The 27,049-nt window shown below is 38.1% G+C and overlaps 1 protein-coding gene across 15 annotated transcripts in view; it reads right to left on the reverse strand.

The window, feature by feature from the left end:
• TCF4 (transcription factor 4) overlaps positions 1–27,049 on the reverse strand; it is a 352,006-nt gene that overhangs the window by 54,244 nt on the left and 270,713 nt on the right. For all 15 annotated transcript variants that reach the window (XM_004422560.3, XM_014781432.2, XM_087439265.1 and 12 more), the window contains one exon: positions 2,410–2,515. In XM_004422560.3, the coding sequence (XP_004422617.1) occupies positions 2,410–2,515 (106 nt within the window). The remainder of the gene's footprint in view (positions 1–2,409; positions 2,516–27,049) is intronic.

Consider the following 27,049-nt stretch of genomic DNA (forward strand, 5'->3'; position numbering starts at 1 on the left):
ATTCTCAGGGCACCACAGACCCCTCACTGAAGAAAGTCACTGTCAAATGGGATCATGATGTGGTGTTTCTGCGATCATAACGTGAAAACATGGGACTTTCAAAGTGATTATTCACGTACTTTAGATTTAGCCCCGAGATTATGGAAGTTTAGATGTCATCTTTTTTTTTTTTTTTAAAGAGTGTGAATTAATTAATTTATTTTTTTTCTCCCAAAGCCCCAGTAGACAGTATGTCATAGCTGCACATCCTTCTAGTTGCTGTATGTGGGACGCGGCCTCAACGTGGCCGGAGAAGTGGTGCGTCAGTGCGCGCCCGGGATCCGAACCCGGGCCGCCAGCAGCGGAGCGCGCGCACTTAACCACTAAGCCACGGGGCCGGCCCTAGATGTCATCTTAAATTCAAAAATGAAGTTCAAGACCAGTAACACTTCAGATAGACAGCATATATGACAAATAAATTGAGACTATGTATCATTGAACAGGAGTTTCCTGAAACATTCTGACAACATGATGCACTATATGGAAATACATTTAGGATTTGTTAACACAGAACACTCTACTCAATGCAGATTTATAAAAATACATATTTTACATAAATTATGCTTTTCACAGTAAATTAATATTTATCACATCTCATGATCTTGGCATAATGTTGTTTTGAAAGAATAGAATTAGACGTGTGCAAATTAATTGTGCTCATCATAAATGTCAACTCAAATTTTTTTTTTTTTTTGCTTTTTGGGTATTCGTGTGCAGAAAAACAAATCTGTTCCCCACATTTTGCATGGTCTGCTACGGAGAAGAGCCTATTGTTTTAATCTACCTGATCTCCCCTGCAGTGTGCACAATATAAGCAAGCCACCTTCTTGTAGGCAGACAGAAGAAATCTATCCTTCTGTTAATTTTCTCAGTCTGCTTCGAGTGATGAATCCTTGAGTTGACAATCTCTGTAAGTACTGGTAACACAGTTTCTCCGACTGGTCACAAAAGAGGGGAAGCTGGTGCCAAAGTGGCTGCTATTTATAGCTGAAGCAGATAAGCCTTTTGTCATGGCACAGAACACACTCAAGTGACATACTCTGCTGTGTCCCTTTGAGAGTTACACCTAGGACAGGTCACAAAGATAAAGGATCCCTGTGAACATGAGCTCCAGGATGTGTGGAACAAATTCTCTCTATTCCTGAGGGACCCATTCGATTCAATTTTATAGATTTTCCATGGAATTTCACATGTGAACTAACAACCTAAAAGAGCTAATACTCAGAAGGGAAAGAAAATAAATCCCTTTTAATCAGAATGATTTTGAGTGTGTCCACTGTAATCTAAGCGAGACACCAGGTTGCTCCCCTGGCACTCACTGGCCGGAGGGCACTCTCCTTCCCTGACAAGGCCCTTCCTAGAGGAGCCCGAAGAAGGAAATTCCATGGCACTTTGCCAAGGCACACTCAAACAAGGTTTTACACCCAGGAAAAAAGAGTTAAGTTCTCATACAGGGGTTCTTGGTAAACTCCATATCTAAATTTCAGAGTGTTAACTTGGTAACAAGATAATCACATTGTGACAATAAGTGTCAATAAGTGACAATAAGTGTCACAGGTATATCAGGGATGGAGCTGCATCCTCCGGACGGTCCATTCTTACAAGCAGTTGTTGTCATTTCAACTATCTTGGGCTTTTTCATGCAGCAGAATGGGCTGTGCTACCAGTGGCAAGTCTATAAGCGCATGGGACACACATCCATGTGCACTTAATTAAATACACTGGACAATTACAAGAATAAATACACTTGATCCACCAGGAGGCTGTAATTTTCTACCTTTGTCCAGGAAAAAAGCTGGGTCTTTTACGCTAAATCAATTAGCGTATTGGGATAGAGCTTCTGTTGTGTAATGAAATCATATTCCAGTCTTTAGATAGGTCACTTCACCTTAAATGGTCTTCTTGTTTGTACCTATAAATTAATTAGCTGCTGAAAATTTTATATAAGGTTACACATAAGGACAATTTTTTCCCAGCTGGCTAAATCCAGGATGCTCAAAATACACATTGAACCCAAACACTTCTAAACATACATACAACCTCTTCTTGGGGATGGTGAAGATGATGTTGAAATGATCGGTCATAGAGGACCATCCCTGAGGAAGCCTCAGTTCTTACTGGAGCATACCAGTCTAATCTGAACTCATTACAGCTCAAGGGGCTTGAATTTACAAAAAGTAAAGTTGTAATTAGTTAATTTATTTTGAAAGAATTCAGTTCCTAAGAAGAGCATGACCTCCAATATTTTACATTTGCCTAATGTTCCATTTCTTGGGTATCAGTTCAGCAGTCTTTTGTCCCATATATGACATGAAAAGACCCAGGAAGACTCTGTCCAGCGGTTTACCCCTAGAAGAGGCAGCATCTTACCTTGCATGAAGAAGGAGCTAGGGAAAGTGCTGGCTGCTGGTTTCGAGGAAGGGTAGCCTGGCGAGTCCCTATTGTAGTCGGCAGTGCTTGCTGAAGGAGCATAAACCTGAGGAAGGAGAGCCAATTTAGTCTGCCTGCTGCATTGACCAAGCATCTCAAGGTCCATTACTTATAAGAAGCAGGTACCAAATGCTAAATTTCTACCACGTTCATTCTAAATCTGATTAAACTCTAGAAACACTGCCCCATTCAGAATACAGAAACACAAAACCCAAAAAAACCTCCTGACTATAGTTGTGTGAATAATATTTTCCAGTCACAGGCAAGAATATTGTGAACCATGTCTAGTTGTAAATATATTATATAATACCCAGGGGGTTGTCCTAGGAGGCTAAGCATCTTTTTTTCTTTTTTTTTTTTTTTCAAACATAGATGGCTCATGAGCACGTGAAAGGTAAAAACAGAAAGGCATGCATCAAGCCCCTCCCTTCTATGCTACCTTTCAATTTAAATTTTCACTTTTGAGAGAGACAGAGAGAAAGAGAAAATGAATGCACTATCCAGACACCGAAAGTGACAAATATATCCCAGAATATTAAATTCCCATAGTGTCAGCTTTTTGCAGAGATGCATGGAAAAGGCCACTAAAAGCCTGGATCTACACAGACCACCAACAATCAGTGTGTACATAAGAATGGAGGGAACCTTCCTTTATAGTTCTTATTATATTTGTGTGTGTAATAAACTTAAAAAGGGTGCCAAAATCCTAATTTACTTACATTTGTTTACTAATACTCATGAGACTTGGGGAACCAGTTCTTTATAAAAATAGCCTGTGTATTTTCTTGTTTATGTTTCCTTTAAAGAAGACAGCACACTAGAAAAGCATAAATTCATAAGGTATAGTTTAACTTTAATTGGTTTCCCCCTTTGCCTTTTCTGCTAAATATAATTTTTTTTAAATCCCCATTTTCTTTTGCTCCAAAAGTTCCTCTCTCCAGATGGTCTGAGAGACTGAAACACTGTCATCCTCTTGATGAAAATGGATACCTTCCTGCCTCCATTTTGAAGCAGGCAGCAGCTCACAAAATTGGCAGTGAGCCTACAGTGATATTCACAGGTCAGAGTAAAAGAAAGAGAAATTCACCAATAAAGAGGCAACTGCAGGGTTACCAAAAAAAACTCACCCCCCCCTTTTTTTACACAACACAGCAAATAAACACCCTACGAAAAATTATATAATAGCTCTCAGAACACCATGAATCACAAACTAAGCATTAATACAAGGTTTAGGATTTCACAAAGGATAGGTCCGCAGAGACAGATGTGGGAAAATATGCATACACATACATACATCAAATAAATGCTACACATGCCCCACAGTGCCCTTGAAAATCAGGAAGTCCTGGAGATTGAACAAAACAAAAACAAACCAAAAAACCCACACACACTTTAGAAAACAAGGATTTTTCCTAAGTCATGGAGGGATATAAGCCCTATATTTTATGAACTATCATATTTTTTAATTTTATTTTTAAATTTTCTTCATATTTTAAATGTATAAACCGCTATTTGATTCAATTTCCACAGGCTTTACAATAAAGGAAAATTTTTTTCAAGTATCTTTAAGGGACAAAGAATAAAACTTAGGCCAGGAATTCCACAACAAATCAATACCCCTAGTTCTGTCAAGCAAAACCTAGTATTTTGTTGAGAACTATACAACTAACAGTTTGGGAAACAGTACTATATGTATGTAGAGAAGGTATTGAGAGTAGGCTAAAAAGATGAAAGAAAATATTACCTTCCAGGAAAAGGGGAAATTGAAAATCAGATCATCTCATTCTAATGACAAATGAGTACAATACGCTTATAATACATCTATAGGCTATTAGCCTGACAGCTATTTACCAGTCAGTATTAACACAAGCTAAGCATACTATGTATTACTCTCAAATTTCAGAAATCAATATATTTACTACAAAACTGAAACTCTGACCCAAATTATTAAATCACCTTATATTTTAAAACAAGTGAAATCAATTCTTTTAGGATAATATATAGTTTAATTTTAATTACGTATTCTACTACATTATCCTTAAACATGTATATTATTACGTCAACAGCATTCGATGGAACCTATTAAGGTTCATCTTTTTTCCCAATTTCGGTAGAATTATTTGATATTTCTTTTGGGAGATAAGGACAAATCTTTGGTAATTTTGCTCATATATAAGGAGGCTACTTTGACTATGAATTATGATCAAGCTCAATCTGATGGTAAGATCATTAACCCCAAATTAATAAATACTGCCTGCATGAAAAAGAATATCTATGGGGTTAAAAAGTTTTTAGGACATATCATACTATACAATTTCTATTTTTCTGGTGTCGTAGGCAAACGAAAACTCTTTAGATAAGATGAAAGTCTTTGTTAACAAGAAATGGACCATTGTTCATAACTTTTTTAAAAAAGGCAATTTCTGCATATTTTATAAATTTCCTTTATATCACAATTTACAGATCAGGTACAACGTTATTCCATTTCCATTTATATACTTCATCGTTTTTACTTCAAAAGTTATTTTTAAGGTAAGTGCTCTATATATTTGATTATATAAATAAACATTGCATAGAACTACTGCACTTTTTAAAAGCAGAAGGAATCAAAGACCTTATTTTGTTCAACCCATCACACTTTAATTATAAGAAAATTCAATAACAGAATGGTCAAAGCAACTGCTTAAGATATGCAACTTACTCAAGAGATACAACTATAAATCGCTCTTTAGTCTCCACTGTTTAACCGTTACTTTCTTTAAAAATGGTGGTAAGGGTATAAGATGATATTTATGAAAACAGAGGGATCATAATGTTCATGCTTTGATTTATCCTTAATGTTTTAATCTTTAATAACCTGGATGACCAGTGAGCTGCTTCATTATTTTTACTTCAGTCAATGACTTTGCCAATTTATCAATCAAAAGACTTTAAAGAATGGGTTTCAATAAAGATTTAATAGAGATACTAAATGAGAAAAACTCACATCCATTTAACTTGAATTACTATTCTCAGTAAATAGAAAGATGACTTATACATATGTTAAATAAAATAGCTTTTTATTTAACAGAACAATAACACATATCCCAGGTATCTTCAAATACTTGGAATCGGTTTTAATGACTAACACTAGAAAGTTAGTCCAACAAAAAATGAAATAGAAATCCCAAACTCTAGTTCAATGTATTGAAGGGATTCCACCAATGAAATATGAGGAAAGTCTAAAAGGAAACAAAAATCTCCACTTAGTGTTTCTCTGATAAGGTGGCTTAGATCACGGTGACTTTTGGCATTCTGATTCCTCCCACAAGAGTCACTAAAGAAGTGTGAAATTTTTGTCGCAAAAGTGGAAGTGTGGAAACTTCACAGGCTACAGTTCTTTTAGTAAATATTTGTTGAATAAAAGTTTCATGGAAAACTAGTAGCAAAGTATAGTTAATATTCAATGTTGGCACCGTTATCTTTTCTCTTACGATCCTGAATTTAAAACATACAAAATCATGCATATAGAAATTCTGAGTTTACAAAGCTCTCTAGATAACACTAAACCCTGAACTCATAAAAATAAAAAATGCTTTCATTTTACATATTTAATTTTTGTTGTAATTTGAGAAGTATTACTATGGAACATTCGAGGTTCCATCCAATGTCCTGATTATCCTTTGTGAGTCATCAAAGAAACAATATGGTACGTTCTTTAAAACAGAATAGAATAGAACCTCCGCCTATTAGAAAAGAAAATCAATCAAACACACACTAACAAACAAAATGAAGAGAGTAGAATGCATATCCTGCCTTTTCCCCTTGATGTTCTCATTTTTATTTGTCTTGGCACTTCAGTTTCATTTACGGAGATTTAAAAAATAACAATGATTACATTTGTTTAGGGCCTCTTGTGGAACAGCTTTTGTGCTAGGAGCTCCATATACATTATTTCTGATCTTCACAATGATCGTACAAAATGGATACTATTAATAGTATGATTCCTATTTCACAGGGCTAATGTACGGCAGAGAGGTCAAATGTATTGGCCCAGACTGGCCTGGGTGTGACCGTCAGTTCTACCATTTAGTAGCTAGGCAACCTCAGACCTGTTACTTTAACCTCTCTGGTCTTCAGATTCCTACCTGTAAAATGGGAATGACAGTGCCTGCTACGCGAAGTTCTTATGTGAATTAAATGATATAACGTATAAAGCAACTAGAACAATACCTGGGACATATTGAGCATGCAAAAACCATCAAACAGTAGTGTTACTGTTGTGCTGCTATTGTTTTTATTATCCTAACAAATGTGACTCAGGAAAGTCAAGCCACCTTTCTACATTAAAATTTTATCAAGTGGTAAAGGAAGGATTTGAACAGGTCATCACAGTCTTGTTCTTTCCACTAAAGAACAATTCCTTCCTCTTAAAAGGCAAAAAAGAAAAGAAAAGATATTTTAACTATCAATACGAGGCTATACGTTGACCATAGTTTCTAGAAATATTCTTGTGAGGTCTCACAATTACCTTTTAATAAAAGTAAAATGTAATAAGGCATGTTCATACTGAAATCAACATATGCTGATATTACTTGCTTCCTGAAGTGAGAAGCTGAATTCTGAGGAGATAAAGAGAAGTGGCTCCAGATCACGTATGATGAGATGTGTGACTGAGTGGGGTTTGGTGATAGCCACAGTGGACCTTTAACATTCCTTAACATTACTACCCCTTTGGGATCCTGCAAGTACCGTCTGAATACATAATTCTCAAAGAGAATCAGTTCAGAATAACTGAAACATTGTAATTGAGACATTCAGACCCTTAAAAGAGAGTTGCTGTATGCTCCGAGATGACTAGAAAGTAGCAAAGCAGAATTATGCCTCAGATGCCCAAGTGCTGGCGAGGCTCACTTAGTTGCTCAGACCTTGGGAGATTTCACAAATATTCTAAACTGTGACAGGTAAACACTCACATGCTAAGAGTTATAGTGCGCCACTGATGTTCACAGACCTAGGCAAATACTCTGACGCTTCCCAGAATCTAACAGGGAAAAATACTTGCAGGTGATCACCTCACTACTCAGGCAACTGGGTTGGACCCTCAACTCTTACATTTGAAGGACACGGGTCACAGTAAGACAAGAGAATGGCTCAGGGGCAATGACACTTCCACATTCAGAAGAGTTAAAATGGATACTGCAATTGTTCTATGCGACCAAGTTAAAGGTACACTGCTAGCTGATCTAGAAAGCAAGGGGAAGATGTTCTTAAGAGACAGCTCCAGAGTACAGAAATAGATTTGGCAGGATAGTAGAAATTACCCAGCTCTGGAGCCAAACCAACTGGGTTCAAATTCCAGCTCTCACAATTAGTTGTGAGGCCATAACAAAGCAATTTATGCCTCCGAGTCTCAGTTTCCTCATTTGTCAACTGGGGCTACTCTTGTTGTGAGAATTAGAGATGATATATGTCAAGCATAATTCCTAATCTGTTGTAGGCGCTCAATAAATGATACTATTATTTATATCTATTAATACATCCATATTATATTTATATGCCCGGGGATGGAGCCTAACAGTTGTAAATGCTACTTATTGCTTATTGCTATTTTTAACGTGTCTAGAATGTCTGTTCAATATGGTAGCCCTTAGCAATATGTGGTTATTTGAATTAAGCTTAATTAAAATTAAATAAATAGAGTCCCTCATTCACACTAGCCACATTTCAAGTGCTCAACAGCCACACAGGGCCACTGGCTACCATACTGGACATCACCAACATAGAACTTTCCCACCATGGCAGAAAGTTCTATTGGAAGTGCTGGTCTAGAGTCATGCTTGTCCGTGAAGAGTCCTATGGGGCCCTGTGTGTCACCCTCCTTTAGAGAAGCGATCACAATAACACTAGCTCATTTAAGACTTGTTGTTCCCTTTAGGTTGCAAAAGCAAGAACTCTTCTGGTGGACTATTGGGAGAGGCAAATTCCAGGTATCCTTAGTACCTAGCACACACAACTGGTGTTTCATGAATGTTGATGTTATTGAATGGCAGGACATTTAGGTTTTAGTTTCATTTGTTATTTTTAGAGATCCTTGTACTATTACATATTTCTTAATGTCTTTTTTATAAGCACCTGCCAAAATTCCTGCAAATTATACCAAGTGGAACACTAGGGAAGAGTGTCTGTGACCCCAGGTTTCTGGATGTGTACGAAGTAAAGGTAAGAAACTCAAACTGCAATTTTGTCCTTGGTCCCTAGTGTCTTTGGGAAAGAAATTAGAGTTAGACAAGGTGTGACCACTTTCCTTAGGCAATAAAAGTTGAACAGATTTTTACCCTTTTCTGATCATGTGTTTTCACAGCATTGGTAATTGGGTCTCTCTATTCTACTCTCTCTTCATTTTTATTACTTTTTCTTTTTTAATCTTTTTATATCACTTCTTTACAGGTGCTCCTTTCCCTTCTCACGCTGCTTCTCTACTTGCTGCCCTCTGTCCTGCCTCTGGGCATCATATTTTTAAAGCTCAAATAATCAACCTCATTTTAAAAACGAGTAAAAGGAAGAAGTTAAAGGATTTACCCAGGGGCCTGGAGAGAGCCCAGGGCTCCCGACTTCTCGTGTAGCCCTCCTGGCACTTTGTTTCCTAAAGTCTTTTTTAACTTTATAACTTAAATACTAATGGGTAGTAAAATGGCATGAAAGCTTAATAAACAGATTCAAGTAATAGAGTTGAGTGAGTTACTATAAGGTTTAAAGGCAGTTAATAATGCTCAAGGGCATATAACAGTGAGGCAGTAAACAATGCAAGAGTGCAGAAAACCAAAAACAAAAGCAAACTATAGGAATAAGAATGATTCACCTGGTACATTCTCAGTATATATTATCAAGTCAAGGAATATTTACTAATGGAAGGAGATCCTACTTCATTTCCCAGTGATGGTTAAAGGCCAATGTGCATTATTATCATATAAATAGGAAATTTGTTTAGAGATAACACATAAATGTTGCAGTATATTGACAAATAGATGGATATTTAATTACAAATGGAAAAATTTCAGAGGTGTAAAGCTGTTGAAATTGTGAAGCTTTTATTTTTTTATTTTTATTTTTTGTGAGGAAGATCGGCCCTGAGCTAACATCTGCCAATCCTCCTCTTTTTGCTGAGGAAGACTGGCCCTGAGCTAACATCCATGCCCATCTTCCTCTACTTTATATGGGACACCGCCACAGCATGGCTTGCCAAGTGGTGCATGGGTGCGCGCCCGGGATCTGAACCGGTGAACCCCAGGCTGCTGCAGCAGAGCGGGCACACTCAACCGCTTGCGCCACCGGGCCGGCCCCGAAATTGTGAAGCTTTTATTTCCACCTAAAGCATTTGAAACTTTTATAGGAATTAACCCAATAGTCCTAAGTGCTCTAAAATAACTCCCAGTAAGAAGTGTTTTACTCCTCAAACTATCTTTATTGGTAGTCTGAAAAAAAAATTTCACAATTATCTAAACGTGTAAAATGTACCATTCATGTATATGATATTCATATTTTATTTCCACTAACAAGCAATGAGCTGTCTTCACTCTATCATATCACATCACAAAAAATATGAAAAAGAATATGTATGTGATCCCCCTAAAAGAAATTCCTTGAATATGTAATATATTTAGAACACAAGTCACTTTGAACACACATCAAATACCCCATCACAAATATCACATATAATTTTTCCACCCTTCTAAATACCAGCTGAGTTTCGATGATCTGTTCATGAGTAAATTAAATCTGAAGCTAAGTCCTATAAATGAATTACAGCCAAGAGTTTTATCCTTCTCAGCCACCAAATTTCCTTTTCTGTGTTAAGACCTAGCAAAATTGTAAGCATCTTAATTCCCTTCTTTGTATCTTTATCAACCAAATTCTATAACTGAAAGATACCAAAAAGACCCAAAAGAAAGCAATAGCAAGGAGAAGTAGGGACCTGAGTGATTAACAAAGGATCAGGAGTTACATAAGCACGCAGGGATGGGCAGACTGCAGGCAACGCATTTCTCTACCAGCACATCCAGCCTGCAACAAGCTCGGTGATTATACAGTAAACAAGTGAGCTGGACGCATTATTAAGTGTGTGCCTCCAGCATGCAAAGCACCCCAGGAGCTACAAAAAACCTGGCATTCTGTATGGCCAGGCAGCTCTGCCTTGTTCTTTCTTTCATTCAAATAAAAAGGCAAGGATATTCTTCTTAATTTTTTTTCTATATAGCTAGCTATTTTTCAAATCTCTAAATCAAATTTCAAACTCAAAAAAAAAAAATGAGTCTGTGTAGCCTTTGACATGTATAGAAATTTACAAGGGAGAAAAAAAATCCTGCTTCAATTAAAAAAAAAGCTAAGAATCACTAATAATTGTATAATAATATCATTTAAATCTACATAGTGTCTCGTTATTTTAGGAGTATTTTCAACGTGCTATCATTGCAAATCCGAGGCAGCAAAACTGCCTGGAAAGGTATGATTGGGCTCACTCTACTATGATATAGATATATCACAGATATTAAATCATACAGATGACATCTAGAGATAGATATAGAATGTTTGAGATTTTTAAGCTGTTTTCACATATTATTCTACAACCATCTCAGTGATGTATGCAGGGAGTTGCCAATTAGAAACAAAGAAAAGAAGTAATTTATTATGGTATCATAGCTTAACACTCTCCAGAACTGGAAAAGGACCTGGTCCCAATGCCTGCCAGCCCCAAGCTCTTGTCACAGTTGGCATGACAAAATGATGACAATGATAAAAATAGCTAACACTTTACTTATGATATGCCAGACACTATTCCAACAAAAAAATTATATATATACTCATTTTGTCTTTACACTAACCCTATTGTTTCATCATCCTCTTAATTTTATAGATAAGGAATCTGAGGCAGAGAGAGGTATTGGTTAAGTTACTTGCTCAAAGTCACGTAGCTAGTTAAGTGGCAAATTGGGATTCAAAATTATGTAGTATTATTTCTGAGTTTGAGCTTTAACCACTATTCTGCAACATGATCTCTTGATAACTAAGGATTCTCTCCGTGGTATTCAGGGACTCCAACCATAACCCAGCTTAGTAGAATCCCGGATCCCATATATTTCCTGGCCATTTAGCAGCCCGGGGCCTGAGAACGCTGTTTTGCCCAAAGAGAAAAACACGAGATGATCTCAAAGTGGAGCACAAAGGAGGTTCTTGTGTGCTGCTAAAAGGAGGAGGACCCTTCATCTGTCTTCCAGACATGAAGTGGATTGCGCAAAGCAACAGCAGGTATTAATACTCGTGTTTAATGGCACTGAAGCCAGAAAGAGGTTAAGTAATGTGCTGAGAGTTATACTGGGGGTTAGTGGTGAAACCAGACCCAGGACTAAATACTAGGATACTAAACTGATAAAAAGCACCATATTATTACTCAAAGCTCCCAAGTGACGTGTGAATATAGTCCTGTCCATGTGTACGAGCCTCTGGCCCCAAATACTTCTTTTTATTTTTACACCTGCACTTCTCTTGCTCTTGGCACTAAACTGAGCAGACACTGTATGTTTGCTATTACTTTCAACATGGTGTATCACAGGAATGCCCACTGCCAACACTATGAGTACCTTGGCCCTAGCTGAGAATGCCTTAAACTGATTAAGTTACACCTGGCTAAAGATCTCTTGAAACACTTAATTGCATAAAATTTGGTCCAGGTGAAACCCGACTTCTTCCTGGTTACATTCCTTATGTTACTTATTCACATGGGAATTGGCTTCATCACCAGGCTCAGCATTGGCACAGATAAAAGACTGTGGATGTTAAGCACATCACAACTCCTCAATATGTTCTAAACACCTAAGTTGTTTCCAAGCTTTTATTTATTGAATGCTCATCAGAAATTAAAGGTAATGTTAAGAAGAATGTAACTTATTATTTCTATTAATTATTATTTCTAGTTATTTTAAACTTTAAGCAGGTGTAACTACATTATTTATATTTCTATCTACAGCTATGACATCAAATTCATGATTGTCAATTATTTCTAATGGGTCATCTCCCATCTCAACACTATTTTTTCCTCTTTGGCAACCAATTATTTGCTTTTTTTTTAGATGACAACTACAGTTTCATTAGGAGGTGTTGGAACATCAAAATAGTGTTGGTTATGTCTGCCAATAAATAGCTTTGTGACCTCTGAAGGCATTGTTCATCAATTAAATGAGGGCAGCATGTCTTCCAGATGAAAACAAACTCTATGATTCTATAATAAGAGAGAAATTAATTTTAGGTTTATTCCACTGCTGATTATTGTTGTTTCTTCTACTAAATGCTAAGAAAGCCTGTTGAAGACAGTCATTTGCAGAAACAATAAGGTTAAAAAAAGTATTAAGAAAAAATGTGCAGGTGTGCAGTGTGTGTGTGTGTGTGTGTGTGTGTGTGTGCGTGTGTAGTATCTCACACAGAATAGGCTCAAGTGGTTACCAAGCGCATACATGCATCAACGAATAAATACATCATACACAAGATACACATCAAACTAAGAATAACATCATAACTAATAGAGAAAGATGAACGTTCATTGGTTCTGCCAAAACAGATTTTAGTGCATTTCACTTCTCAAAGTGTTTTAGGGCTGAGTTTTCTTTAGAAGGTGGACACAATTATCTATAATGATCCATATTTCAGGGGTCTAAAAAGACCTTTCCCCACCCTCTTCTTCCCTTTGAACTTGAGTCCATAGGTTGATGCCTGAAGCCTAGAGCTGACATGCTTCACTGGATGTTAATAAGTGTGTCTTTTAAAAAGCTCAAATAAATTTGGGCACCATTGGGATAAACAAATTAATTTCATTGCTGCAGACCTTAGTCAATGGACTTTACTACAAGGGATTAAAGCCTACATCCCTGAGAAAATTCCATGAACACAAACTCACATTTCAACATATCTCCAATCATTTCCCATCTTGGGAAATGCTGTTATAGTCTATTAGCAGTTACTACACTTCATTGTGATGAGGTCTCAGATCTTTCCCCAAGGGTTAATTTTTAAGAACGAGAGGAAAGTGGAGAAGGGATGAGGGTATGAAGAGGGCTATACAAGAAGGGAAAGTAGCACCAAAGAAAATTGCTGATTACTTTATAGTTTGACCTTGTGCAACGCTAAATGTACCATTCCTATTCCTTCAATCCCAAGTGTCTTTAGTGCTTGTTTGTACATAATAATCACCGACAGCCTGAGCCGTCATTCCTAAATACACATTCCTTCCCAGGAAGCAAGAGGGATTAGGAAGAAAGTTGTGTGAGACAAAAGCAGAAAGACACACTTTCAAGAGCAGTGACCCAAGAATGAAAAGATAGCGAGACCAGGATTCTAAGCGATATTGAAAGACAAGAGGAATACTTAAAGAAACAATTCACAAAAGGGGATATGGACTTCTCTAGATACCTTCTTTGACCTTGAATTAATTGTATAAAAGGAAATTTGGTAAAATTCTATGATTAATCGTTATAAAAAGTTTATATCTTCACAGCATTTTAAATTACAAAGACTTTCTGCACCCACTACCTTATTTTTTGTTGTTGCTGCTGTTGAGGAAGATTCTCCCTGAGCTAACATCTGTTGCCAATCTTCCTCTTTTTTTGCTTGAGGAAGATTAACCCTGAGCTAACATCTGTGCCAGTCTTCCTCTGTCTTGTATGTGGGACACTACCACAGCATGACTGATGAGTGGTGTAAGTCTGTACCCGGGATCTGAACCTGCGAACCTGGGCCGCCAAAGCAGAGCACGCCGAACTTTAACCACTACGCCACTGGACCGGCCCCCATCCACTACCTTCTTTTACAATCACTTTGAGACAGATGATCTATCCAAGTGGTCAACCATCTCCCCCATCTTACACATTAGGAAACAGAAGCTAGGACTGGGTAAGTGCCTTGCCTTCCCTTCCCTTACCACATGACTCTGTGAGGGCAGGAGTGGGGCTATAACCTAGGCCTTTTCACTTCAAATCCCAGGTCAGAATTGTTAGCACTTGATTAGAATATCCTTCCAAATCACCTAAAGTCCAAGAAATCTGGAGATCAAATTTTCATATTAGTAAATGATATCTACTAATGCCCAGTAGAGTTATAGATGAACTCTATGCTGTGCTTTGAAGCATCACACTTAACTCTGAGTGCTTCAAATAGATGCCTTCATCTTCTGCTTACAAAGAGAATTGTTATGTACAGTGAGTTTCCAATCTGGTAAAGTTTTGAACAGGAATCATTGCCATGGTACACTGTAAAATTATTACCCCATCCTCCCTTTCACAAAGCTGAAAAGAGTAGGAATTATCTTTTTTTTCTGTCAAAACATATGGCCCTAACTACTTTCAACTGAAAACAAAAGCATGAAATAACTACCAAATGTATGACTCTGTGGCACAGACTGAAATGAAAAAAATAAATATGCAAATTGTCAACAACTATGTCTAATCAGCCACCTCTCTATCTATTATCCATTCAAATACCTGCCCCTCTCCCATGCCCAGGGCAAACTTTAGACAAAATCAGCCAGGAATATTTCACTGATTTAACTCATAGTAGAGCTTCTAGTTAGCACATGGCTAGTGCTTTGGTACATTAAATATATAAACAAACAAATAAAGTGAGAAATAAAATAAGGAGGACAGAATTTTCATTAGGAGCTAGTTGGGAGATTTCAGATGTAAAACAACAAAAAAACGTAGCAAAGGGAGTAGTATTTTGTACAAAACGTTTATGCAAAAGAAACGTAAAGGGAATTATCCCATTAGAATAGGGTTATTCAAAGAAAACTTCTCAAAGGAGGTGAGGAATTAATAAAGGGCAAAAATATTCTTGAAATGAGACTGGACAATAGAAAAACAAGTAACCAACAATAAATAGTTCAATCAATCTTCAGGAACATTTAAAATGTAATTAAGTGGACTTTTCTAATATTTAAATTTCAGACATTTTTTCATTTGATCTAATTTTTCTTAATTTTAAATATATACAGTTTAAAGATCTGCTACTGGCTACCTCAAATATTTCTCCGGAATAACTTGGGTATAAATAAATATAAACAACAGTAATTTCTTTAACAATAAAAATTACAGTAAGAATGCACCTTTGATTTCTTTCCAAGAAATAAAATCTTTGATAACTAAATTACTTTGTTCAATAATCTTGAATCTTTAAAATAAAAATGTAAAATCCAGATGATTGCTTATTAAGATAAGGGAAACAGTTTAAAATTCTCAATGTTGATGAAATTAATGAGAAAATGTTTTTACAAGAAGAGGAACACAGCAGTTTTACATAATAAAAGGCTCAGAATTGATTTCTTTATTTTCTTCCTTGATAAAGTAGTATCTCATGAGAACTTAAGAGAAATATACAGAAAGGTTAAAAAGAAGCAAGGGATGTTTCCTTTTTTCTTTTTCCTGATGGAGAAACATCCAATAAATATATAGTTCTTTGTTTACATAATTAGGACACATTAGGTCCTCTGTCTAGAACTTTCTAATCTCTAGATAGATGTGGAAATTCCTAATCTCCAGATAGATAGATATGTGTGTATAGCATGTATGTATGTGTATGTGTGTGTGTGTGTGTGTGTGTATGCTTGTGTATATGATAAAATTAAAGGTTTATAAAACATAGCAGGAGGGGGATGGGAAGGAACTGCTTAATGGGTATGGGGTTTCCTTTAGGGGTGATGAAAATATTTTGGACCTAGACAGACATGATGGTTGCTCAACATTGCGAATGCACCAAATATCACTGAATTGTTCACTTTAAAATGGCTAATTTTATATTACGAGAATTTCATCTCAGTTAAAACAAAACAAAACACTGTAGTAGGCTAATAACTTATGTGTTGTCTTTCATAAAAAAATATTAGCGAGGACCCATCTGTAGGGATATGGTATTCCAGTAGTAGAGAGGACCAACAATGGGCCATATTTCTTAAACGATAAGCCTTGTCATCAGTTGCTAGATGGAAAATTTAGGTAAATAATGTACCCATAATTAGGAGAAGAGGCTGCCCTCCCACTGAAGCAAAAACTGCTCTCTCACCAATGTCACTCATGATCTCTTTGTTAGTAAATTCCACGCTCTTCATTTATCAAGGAAATAAACTTATGATTCTCCCTCACTGTCAAAATGTCTTAAGTGAGCTAATCAGTATAGATAATGGTCCCTAATGTGCTCTAAGGAGCAGGAGACCATCTTTCGAGTTTTGCCTCTATCATTAATTAATTGACCACAGGTAGGTCATTTAACCTCTCTCTCAATCTTACGGATATTTGTTTGGAAAAATACAGCTCATAATATCTGCCACTACACAGAGATGTGGCACAAATAAACAAGACCATACACTGTGAAAACACCTTGAAGAAATATGGACCTCAAGGTATCTAATTTGTATGGCCATGTTCTGCACCCTAATAATGCTTAAAATATTTTTTGGTGGCAATGGAAAACTTTTGATATGTGGACAACCTATTCAGCTCTTTTCTCTAACAAGTACAAACAGGAATGCATGCCAGCGGTGTAATACAGACAGGATTATGAACCAAAGACTTGTGGGAAAGAACGAGCTCAATAAGTTTTAATCAAATATATTTCATCTTCTAAACTCTCCCACTGCTTTACTTTAGAAATTTGTAATTTTTATCAGGTACACAGGTCTTATCTCCCATAAAATTCTATGGGCCCCTTAGGGGCAGACACTGTGACTTAGAGCGTGTTCAATGCAATGGCTTGCCCACAGCAGGTGCCTAATAAATACTTATTAAACAAACAAGGGAAACAGCCAAAGTAAAAGAGGGCCAATTCTTTCCTTCACGTACAAAGTTTACACAGCACATTTTTAGTGTTGAAGTGCCTTACAGAAGTATACTTCAGGTATCTTTGTTGAGAAAAATTGTCCTCTAAATCATAAGTGACTTCTTTAAGGTATTACACTTGAGGGTGAACCTCTGGCCCCATACCAGGAAGAAGATGTCATATGGAGATAAAACAGAAGTCAAAGATAGTATACTGCAATTCCACAGATGTCCAGCATTGAATGTGTAAAATTTCTCAAGGAACTCATCCATGTAGAATTTATGAGTATCTCTAACTTTCTATATTTGTGATATCTGTTTCTTAGTTTCTGTGTCCAGATTTTAAAAATAAAGATTGCATGAAACTACAACAAACAGAGCCAGTCTGACTTTAATTCTCCAAAAAAGATTGAGAAACTTAAACAGAAATCCCAGGCAAGTTAAGACCACACATCACCTTTGGTGGTATTTTCTACTGCTTCCATTTGACGGGAACTCAAAAACAGACTGGACTGTGATAAGGAGGCATAACACAGAATACAAGCCTCAAGCTGCACTCACCACTCAAAAAACTCCCCCTTTTCATCTGCCATCTGATTCCTCCGATTCTTTTACGGATCTGTTCAGGTCCCACTTCATCCCATTGGTCTGGACAGCTCATTTTGCCCTTTGCATGTCTTCTATGTTGCTGTCTTCTGTTTTACATTTATGGTCTATTTCACCAAATATGTTCCAAGCCCCTGGGGTGTGTGTGTCTCATTCTTCTTTCCTCCACTCTCTCTGTCTGGCAGATAAGATGCTTGATGCTCATTTTCCAGTGATGATGATGACGGCAATGATGATGATGACAACGATAATGGAAAAGCATCTTGCCATGCCCTTTCTCCACTCCTTACCTTCCTTACACACACACTATTCCAATGAAACTGCGCAAGAGCTCCTGGATGCTGCAGCCAAATGTCACTTTTATCTCCCAGCAACATCTGACACTGTTGACTATTTCCTCCATCAAGGCAGATCTGCTTTCCTTGACTTCTGTGACTGTGTTTTCCTGGTGTTCCTTCTATCCCTATGGACTTTTAAATTCAGTTACCTCTTGGGCATACCCATTTGAAGTGCTCCTCATTACATTCATGATAAAATCTAAACTCCTTAATAGGGCGCACAAGGCACTTTATGATCTGGCCACTGTTTATCTTTTCAGTCTCATCTCTTACTATTATCCTTTTGCATCATGAGCTCCAGCCATGCTTCACTACTTTCGGATAACGGTATACGCCATTCTCTCCTTTGATCTAGTTATTACCTTTGCATTTTGCCTGCTTAATTCCCATTCATCCTTCGATCTCACTTCCTCCAGGCCAAATGTGGAATAGGAGCCCTTCCTGTGTCTACCTTCAGCAGCCTGTACTCCCCCATCAATGCATTATCAGACCAAACGCAGCTGTCAGTGTGTTTGTCTATCTCATGTCTGTCTTGTTCAGAGCTATATTCCAGCACCTGACTAATAGTAGGCATTCAAGCTTCTTACCACCACTTGAGTGAAGAAGTTAGGAAAAGTACAGTTAAATGATTTTTTAAACAATCAAAATAACTCTTCTCTAAATAGGAAAGATGGAATCTGCCGCCTCTCCATCACTTCAAACTGATCATCTCAGGTGACAGTGCTAGTCCAAAGATTGAACAGATACAGGATTCAGTGGGAGAAGTCTGAAGCTCTGGCTGTTTTTGTTCCCTAAATTCCCCTGTGTTCTGCCCCTGTACTTAAAGCCAGATACCGAGGAATAAGATATCAAGGAGAGAGGATACGTGGGCTCTAAGGACTCGGCCATCATCCCAGGACTTAGAATTCCTAATGTCAGCTCTCTTGAGTGCAACGTGGGAAAGAGAAAGCAAACTTCCACTGCCTACAAGGCCACAGAGCACAGCAGTGAAATGGAGCAGGAGCTCTGAAGTCATGATGTGAGCTTGGTATATGGCAGGGCTCCCACCATAATGCCAGGAGAGGGTACCACTCATCTTCATGAGGTTTTTACCTGCCGTGGTTTATCGCTTTGCTAATAGGCAGCACCAACTTCAGAGCCAGTTTCTCAATAATGACACTTTTCTTCTGTTACATACCAGTCACACCAAAGACGGCTATACCAGTATGACTGTTCCTAAGGTGAAATGACCTGTGGTATTTTCTAAAATAGTCTGACATGAACCAACTGGGTGAAAAAATGCTAAGATTTGCATTTCCTTGAAATGTGATGCTATTTTTGAGCCTCTAATTGAAAAAATTTAAACTGCAAGTAATTAAGTGTGAGGGAACACACAAAAGGTGGCTCGTATTTAGGCACATGGTAAACTGATTTGCCATTGAACCAGGAGGCTAATATTAGGAGTGGGTAAGCCAAGCCATGCTTTGTGTTTGCTCAATGTCTCAGACTATTTTTCAAATGTCATGGGCTCAGCAAAACCCAAAACACATTTTCTCAGCACTTCTCCCTCTTTTTCAACCCATATGAATTTCGAGAGAAGTTTAATTCATATGTTTCTGATTTATTTACATGCAAGTCATCAGAATGTTGTTTTGTACGAACTATTTGATGTCCAGGAAGCCTGTTGAGCCTTTCCTTTGAGGTTTTTTTTCCTTAGGATCAGGAAGCCATGATTTGCAAAAAAAAAAAAAAACCTCATCAGAACCCCCAATATTTTCTCCTCAAAGGTTCAAATTTTGTTCAAAAGGTAGATGGTGTGAAGTCTGAGTACAATTCTAAAGTTGGCAGACTTCGTATTTTCCTGTTCCTAATTGACATTGCCCTTCTCGATGGTCATAATGTCTTCCTGGTGGACATAAAAGTGCATATTTGCAATGTATGAACAAGACGGATCCTAAAGGGAGGTGATGAGCTCTTCAAAGATGAAGTGAAGGCCCTCTGTAACATGGTATCTGGGGCCAGGGAGGCGGGTCTCAGCATCTAGAGAGGAAAGTAGTTATCACCTTTCCAGGAGAGTCCTGAGAAAGAGAGCACAATTTTTCATCCCACTAGGGATTTTGAAGGCATTCTCTTTCCTCAATTTATAAAAGTAACTCTGATTCAAGTGTGACCTGATAGTGGTTTGCATACATTAAAAAAAAAATAACATAATTTTATAAATATTTCTCCATTTGTAACTACAAACTAAAAAAAAGAACAGTAATTTTTAGCACTTCCAAGGACTGAGTTAGTTCGAGGATCCCTATTTAAAAAAGAAATTGTATATAAAAAAGGTTGCCTTCTCTGCAAACTTTCCTAAATTTCAGTCCAAAAACCAAATTAATGCTGGGGAAGAAACATATAGGTGGTATCTAACACTATCTCCTGCCTCTGTAGTGTGTCTCTAAAATAGAAACCCACATTTCCCAACAGACTCTTTGTCCTCTGTTGGGGGGACAGATTAGGAATGTCGGTTAATCTGAGCGGGGACTGAAAGATTTCTACCTACGCCACCTTTCAAAACTGCGATATCTCTCTTCCCTAAAACTCTCTTCCATTTTCCCATTTCAAAATCTGAATGGTGTTAGGGCTGAGAAGATTCAAAAAGTCTTCTCAAATCAAATATCTCTCCAGCATAGCTGCTATTAAGTGACCCAACACCTTCTAAGGAAGGCTCACAGCCCACACACAACATTTTAGTGTGAGTCTCCAATACTGTATATTTCAAGAAAGCAATATGAATTTTTAAAAAATCACCAAATCAGACTTCTCAGTACATCACTCTTCGAAAAGCAGCTAATATGGCATGAGCAGCAAGTAGAAATATTAAGTCTTAAGCTGTCAAACTGAATGATGATTTAAGGTTATAATATGTGTCCATTAAATATCAGTCAAATAACTAAATAGCCGCTATTAAAATAAGTCACTAGAGCAAATCAATTAATCAGTAGTTGCTATGAATTCCAACATAGGTCAGAGGACAAAATTTTGTTAACTTGTAGGAAGATTACCAAATAGCAAAATATAATCATTATCAAGCCTGTACATTAAAAAAAGACATGATCATTTAGCAAACCAATCTGTATATTATAAGGAGAAAGCTTGGGCACAGAAAAAAGTATCCTTTGGCAAATATCTTAAGACACAGTCAATAACCATTGTAAAAACATGGTCAGTTTTCTCTACAGAGTCTATCATACAGACCTCCCCCTACAATTTAAATCAACAAATCAAGTTTTTAGTTTTTACTACCTTTTGATAAAGATCAGCTTTAACACAGAAATAAATATGAAGTGTGTCAAGTATTATGATTAGGTTTCAATAGCTGGCCTCCAGAACTAATAATTCATCTCACATTTTAAAAGCTTTTTGAAGGGACACATTTTTGTTTTTTGGTCCTGGTTTGTTGGTTTTCAGTTTAAAAGAAGGACAATCCAGAAATATTCACTCATAAGATACCACATTATCTTTTTAAACCACATAAATTCCTAATTGTGAGTAATATTTTGAAATGCTATAGCTGAAGTAAAAAAAGTCACAGCCTCATGGGCTACCCATCTGTAGAACAGATTACAAGACGTGAATTTGAGAGCATTATAGAAAAATGTTACTTGGAAAGGAAACATTTTCATGGGTAGCATTAACAGTGTCTATAACGTTCTTTTCCCCTCTTTGCCTCTCTGTTCCCCAGTACTAGACCATCCCTTGGCAAACTCACAGATGCCATCCTGCTGAGCAGCAGTAATGAGGAGCCTCTCTCTGGGTACCCCCCACAGTCAACAAATTTAGGAAGAGAGAAGTCACTGTGTATGGGAGAGATGGGTCTCCAATATCTCCTTTCCGAAGGAAAATTCTCATACAGATGTACACACCCGAACTTGCTCTCTCATTTTATGGCTTGAGATGTACAGGAAGATAGAACCTTAAAGAACTCCTGCCCCTCCCTATACAGTATACGCTCAAACAAATTCAAAGAGGTGTCCTAGATGAAACACACAGACGCACACACACATTAATCTCTACTGCTGCCATTTTTCAGCGTCATTTCAATGTTTAACAACCTGAACTAATAGCCATTTTAGAACATGTCCCGAGCTTCTGGAAGGAACCTACTTCCCCACTACTTGTTTTTGAACTTTAGTATAATTCTGATCATCTTGATGGACTGACCTGCTCTGGGATTTTAATAGAAGGGTGGACAATTTTTTTTGTTTGTTTTAATTGAAAGTCCTTAATGTGGGCCACATGTTTCTGGCGGTGATTTGGAAGTACAGAGGAGGCAGGGGCAGGGAATGCAAAGTGGCAGGGAGTTGGGGAGGGGGGAGAGAGAGGAAAGTGGGGAGGGGTTGGATGATGAAAAGACCAGTTCCACAAGCGAAGCACATTAGCAACCCCGAGTGGAAAGGGCCGGAAGGAAAACCCACCCACCTCACCCCTGCGTTCATTCTATCAACCTGCAATTGCCGCAATCAAAACCATATGTCGGTTCTTCCAGATCTTTCTCACAGGACAAACATGCAAAGGGCCTCAGGCCTGGCGTTGCCATCAAATGGTAATTGATACCATATGAGCCACAAAACAGAAAAGCACATGCAAACAGCAACCTCTCTCACTGCACCCCCACCTTCCAAACCCCTTCTCGGCCCCTTGAGAGGGATGAAATTGCAGGTCTTGCCGGGCTGCTAAGTGCACCGTGCACCATGAAAAACAAGTGTATGCGGCTCCAGTAACCACCTGTAAATCAGAGAGAAAGGAGTGTCCACTCGCCAAGAGCTAGTCTCAGAGAACAAGCAAAGGCGAGAGGTCACTCCGGGTTAATACAAGGTCATCGATCACGGGGAAAAATGAGCACAGGTGTGAAGCAGATCACAGGCCTGCGAGCAGGGAATGACCTCCCCGTCCCACAGTACATCCGGCCTGGAGAAAGCTAGTTCCCGCTAAGTCACATCTGTCTTCCTCTCCTCCTGCAAGTGAGATAGTGGGAAAGTGGAAACCACTCCCCAGTTACAAGGCAATTAGAAGAAAAGGGACTCCAATCCCATATCTGCCAGTCTCCTTTTCTGAAGCTCTTTTTGCATCCCATTGTTCTCATAGAGGGAAAAAAAATCACAAAAACCTGCCGAGCGGGAGGTCCTGGCAATTACTGGTTGAATGAAATACAGAAGGTAAAATGCGTCTCTTATTTCCACCGACACTGACAGGACTACAAGTAGCACAGGGCTCTCGCCTCTGCATGTATATATTTTCTTATTAACTTGATCGGGCAGAAATTTGCAGAGATTTGTTTGGATTCAGAAGTCACAACAGAATGTCAGTTTTACAAACCCAGGCTCATTCTGTGGTGAAATGTACAGCTCTGGACCCCACCATTCACCGCACACAGCTATTTGTTCCAATTTTTCTAGCAGCCGCTTCTGAACAAACAATTCACTTATTCTAAACACACGCAATGGGTCTAATTTTTCTTCCTTCTGCCTATCCCATTATATGTGGTATTTTAGTCTTATAGATCTTATGAACTTTAAATATTTTCCAGATGGGACTAGGGAGTACAGAACCCTGTAAACACTCTAAGTTATAAAAAGGACTAACTAAATACTTAAAACAGAAGAGGAAGATGATATAACATTTTTCTTTTGCGAGCAGTAACCTTGTGAGCTAACACCAAAACCTGTAAAAAGGGGGAAAGATATCAACTCTCTTTTTCTTCCCCCAAATTCTCCAGGACTGGCTGATTCATCCTCATTTAGGTCGTATCTATTTATATCTTTTCTAATTAAAACGTTTCCCAAAAAAGATGATTTAAGCTCAATTTAAAAGTCAATACATCTCAATGGCGAGAAAGAAAACCATGGTTGTAACCTGATAAATTTCATTGTCCCAGAGGGAAAAATAAATAAGGCCTGTCAATTTCACCCGTTTGCCCAGATTCTCAGCAGTCTTCTCTTCCTAAAAGTGTGGCCATAACAGCCCTGAACACGGTGGCATTTTCCAAGACCCTCAGCCTAGAGGCAATCAAGGAACATTCGTAACGACGCTCAGCATCGATCCAAGAGAAAAGGAAGTGAATAAATGAAAGGAGTAAAGTAAGAAGGGCAGCAAGTTAAAATGAAAGTTCTGGTGAATGGCAGGGGAAGAAAGAGGCAGAGCAAAGCAAATGGGCAGCAGAGAAGCCAAAGCAGCTCAGAAGGTGTCAATCAGGCAGGCTCGGGATAACCACTTTGGGGAGACTCTGACCTTACCTCTGCTTTCCCTTCGTGGTCCAGTCAACATAACCCTGTATCTGAGCATCTGCATTGTTTAAATTTCATCCTGTGGTGTTGTTTGCTGATTGGTCAGACATGGCTGACAGCATCAGAAGTGCAATCTGACAGACAAGGAGCAAGCAGGACCACAGCACAGAATTCATAATAGGAGGGAGAGAGGGAACTTCATGCTGGATATATGAAACTCAGACCCGCAGATGTCGGCTGCAAGGCCTGGGGCTCGCCTAGGGGTGGGAGGGCCTAGGATGAGACTGGGAGGAGGGCATGGAGAAGGGGAGGTGGAACAAGCTCAGCTACCCAAATGACCAAGCACAAGGCTTCCCCCGGGATGGCGCTGCATCTGGACCATGTTTAGCAGTTTCCTTCTCGCCACTCCCAGTTCCTGTTACCTCCCGGGAATAGAGGAGGCTTCTCTCCCTGAACGCCTTCTTTAGAAGAAAAGGGGTGGTGTTTCCGCTGGGAGATATTGCAGTTGTCCTTTCGTTTATTTATTTTTCAAAATTTGTGACATTTTCCAGAGGATACAGAAGCTATTAAGGAAAGGCTAGTTGACAAGAGCACCCCATCCAGATTTTTGCTGTGGAGAAGAATGGCCTCCCATTTAATGGAATCCTTTAACTATCTGAGAGCAGTAAAGCAAAAAGGGAGAGGAAAAGACAAAGGGTGAAGGTGCTTGGAAATGCTGAGTGACATTGCTGGAGAAATAACGGAACAGAGAGAAAAGAAAGAAAATAGCTTGGAAATGAGAGAGGAGAGAGAAAACAGCACTAGTGAGTTACAGGATATGTCTTCATTCTGACCCAAGTGTCTATTTATTTCCCGGCCATCAGGAGCCACCGAAAGCAACAGTGGGTGGCCACACACCATCCTCCCCTCTCCCTATCTTGATCCCAAAACACACACGTGCGTGGGTACACACTCAACACACACGGCCCTGAACCAGTCTACTGGACAACAGGTACAACTGAATTTACCTGCCATAAATGTAGGATCACTTTCCCTCATGAAAATTTATATGCAGGGTTTTCACCTCCAATTAAGGATCAATGTGAACACTTGCCTTCATGTCCCCATACCCAGAATCATGCCTGTACAACTCTGGGAAAAAATTAGTAGAATTTGAAAATCCAAGCAGAATTTCCCAGTGCTCAGCAAACAACATTACTTGCAAATTTCCTCTTTCCCAGCATTATTTGTTAGCAAAATTTGGGGGAAATTATCATGCTTTTCATAATAACTATAGAAGAAGAAAAGATATCAGGTAAAGTGAGGATAACAGAGCAATAATAATAATAAAAAAAGATGGATAAAAGTGGCAGGAAATCAGGGGTAAAATAAGGGCCTGAGAGATTAAAACTAACCAGTTAAATGGACAGAAAAATGAGTAAGATGCTTTGGGTGAGAGGAAGAAAAAGGTTAACACAACGTGAAAATCAAGACGTAATAAAAATTAATCCTTGGAAAACACCATCTCTGATCTAACATCCATTTGGAATAGTAAAATGATAGAACAGGGTAAAATAAATCCATCTGGCTTAAAATTAAATAAAAATTCCACCATGATCTTCACCTCCAAAAAAGAAAAGAAAGAAAAATCTCATTTCCTCCCTTCATTTTGAAAACACTAGTTATACAGAACTAATTTTTGAAATAAAGCTAGAAAGACACACCACTGAAATCTGAAGAGGTCAAGAAAGGGAATGGGCGTAAAGGAATTGCCTTTGAAAATGAGAACAACAAAGCAGGAGAAGAAATGAATGTAAGTAAAACTAGAGGATCGATGTAAACAGGGAAAGTTCTGGACAGAAGGAGAAGCCCAGGGAGAACGAGGTGCCCAGAGGGTCTGGATTTCATTCAGAGAAGAAAAATATGATGTGAATGAAACACACTAGGCATGTATACAGAAAAGACTGAACAAGAGAAAATATAAATAAATACAGGAATGTAATTAAGAGTTATTGGGTAAGAGTTATTGAGATAACGCAGAAGAGATCAAAGAGAAATCGGGAAAACAGAATAGAGTTCATCAGCAGCAAAAAGAAAGTGCCTTAGGATTTATAGAACTATAAATACAATTTTGCTAAAGGTGTGGATGGATTTTAAAAATCCATCACAGGCTGAGAAGAATATTTGAAAACAACTTCATGCATTTTTTGAATCCACTTTCTAACTTTAAAAATGCCCCTAATTTCCAGGATCTGCTCGCAATTGCATGAGACAACAATATAAATATTACACAAGCACCTTACTTGCTACACAATTCCTTGTCAGAAATGAACCTCAGCAGTGCAAACAATATTTCTGTGGCACTTTTCATTATCCATCATATTCAAGGTACAAATTCTTCTGAAGGAATATTCATGTAAGCACCTTGCCCAAAACCAAAGGAAATCTTATCTCCATTCCAGATGCTGAAAATACCCTGGAATCCATGAACTAGATCTATTGAAGATCAGTCAAGAAAACATCATTTGAGAAGATAACATTTCTAGTGTTAGTCCTGAGAATCTGAGCAGCCTTT

The sequence above is a fragment of the Ceratotherium simum genome, chromosome 14 (genome assembly GCF_057802395.1).
Source record: "Ceratotherium simum simum isolate JZ-2026a chromosome 14, ASM5780239v1, whole genome shotgun sequence".
NCBI lineage: Eukaryota > Metazoa > Chordata > Mammalia > Perissodactyla > Rhinocerotidae > Ceratotherium > Ceratotherium simum.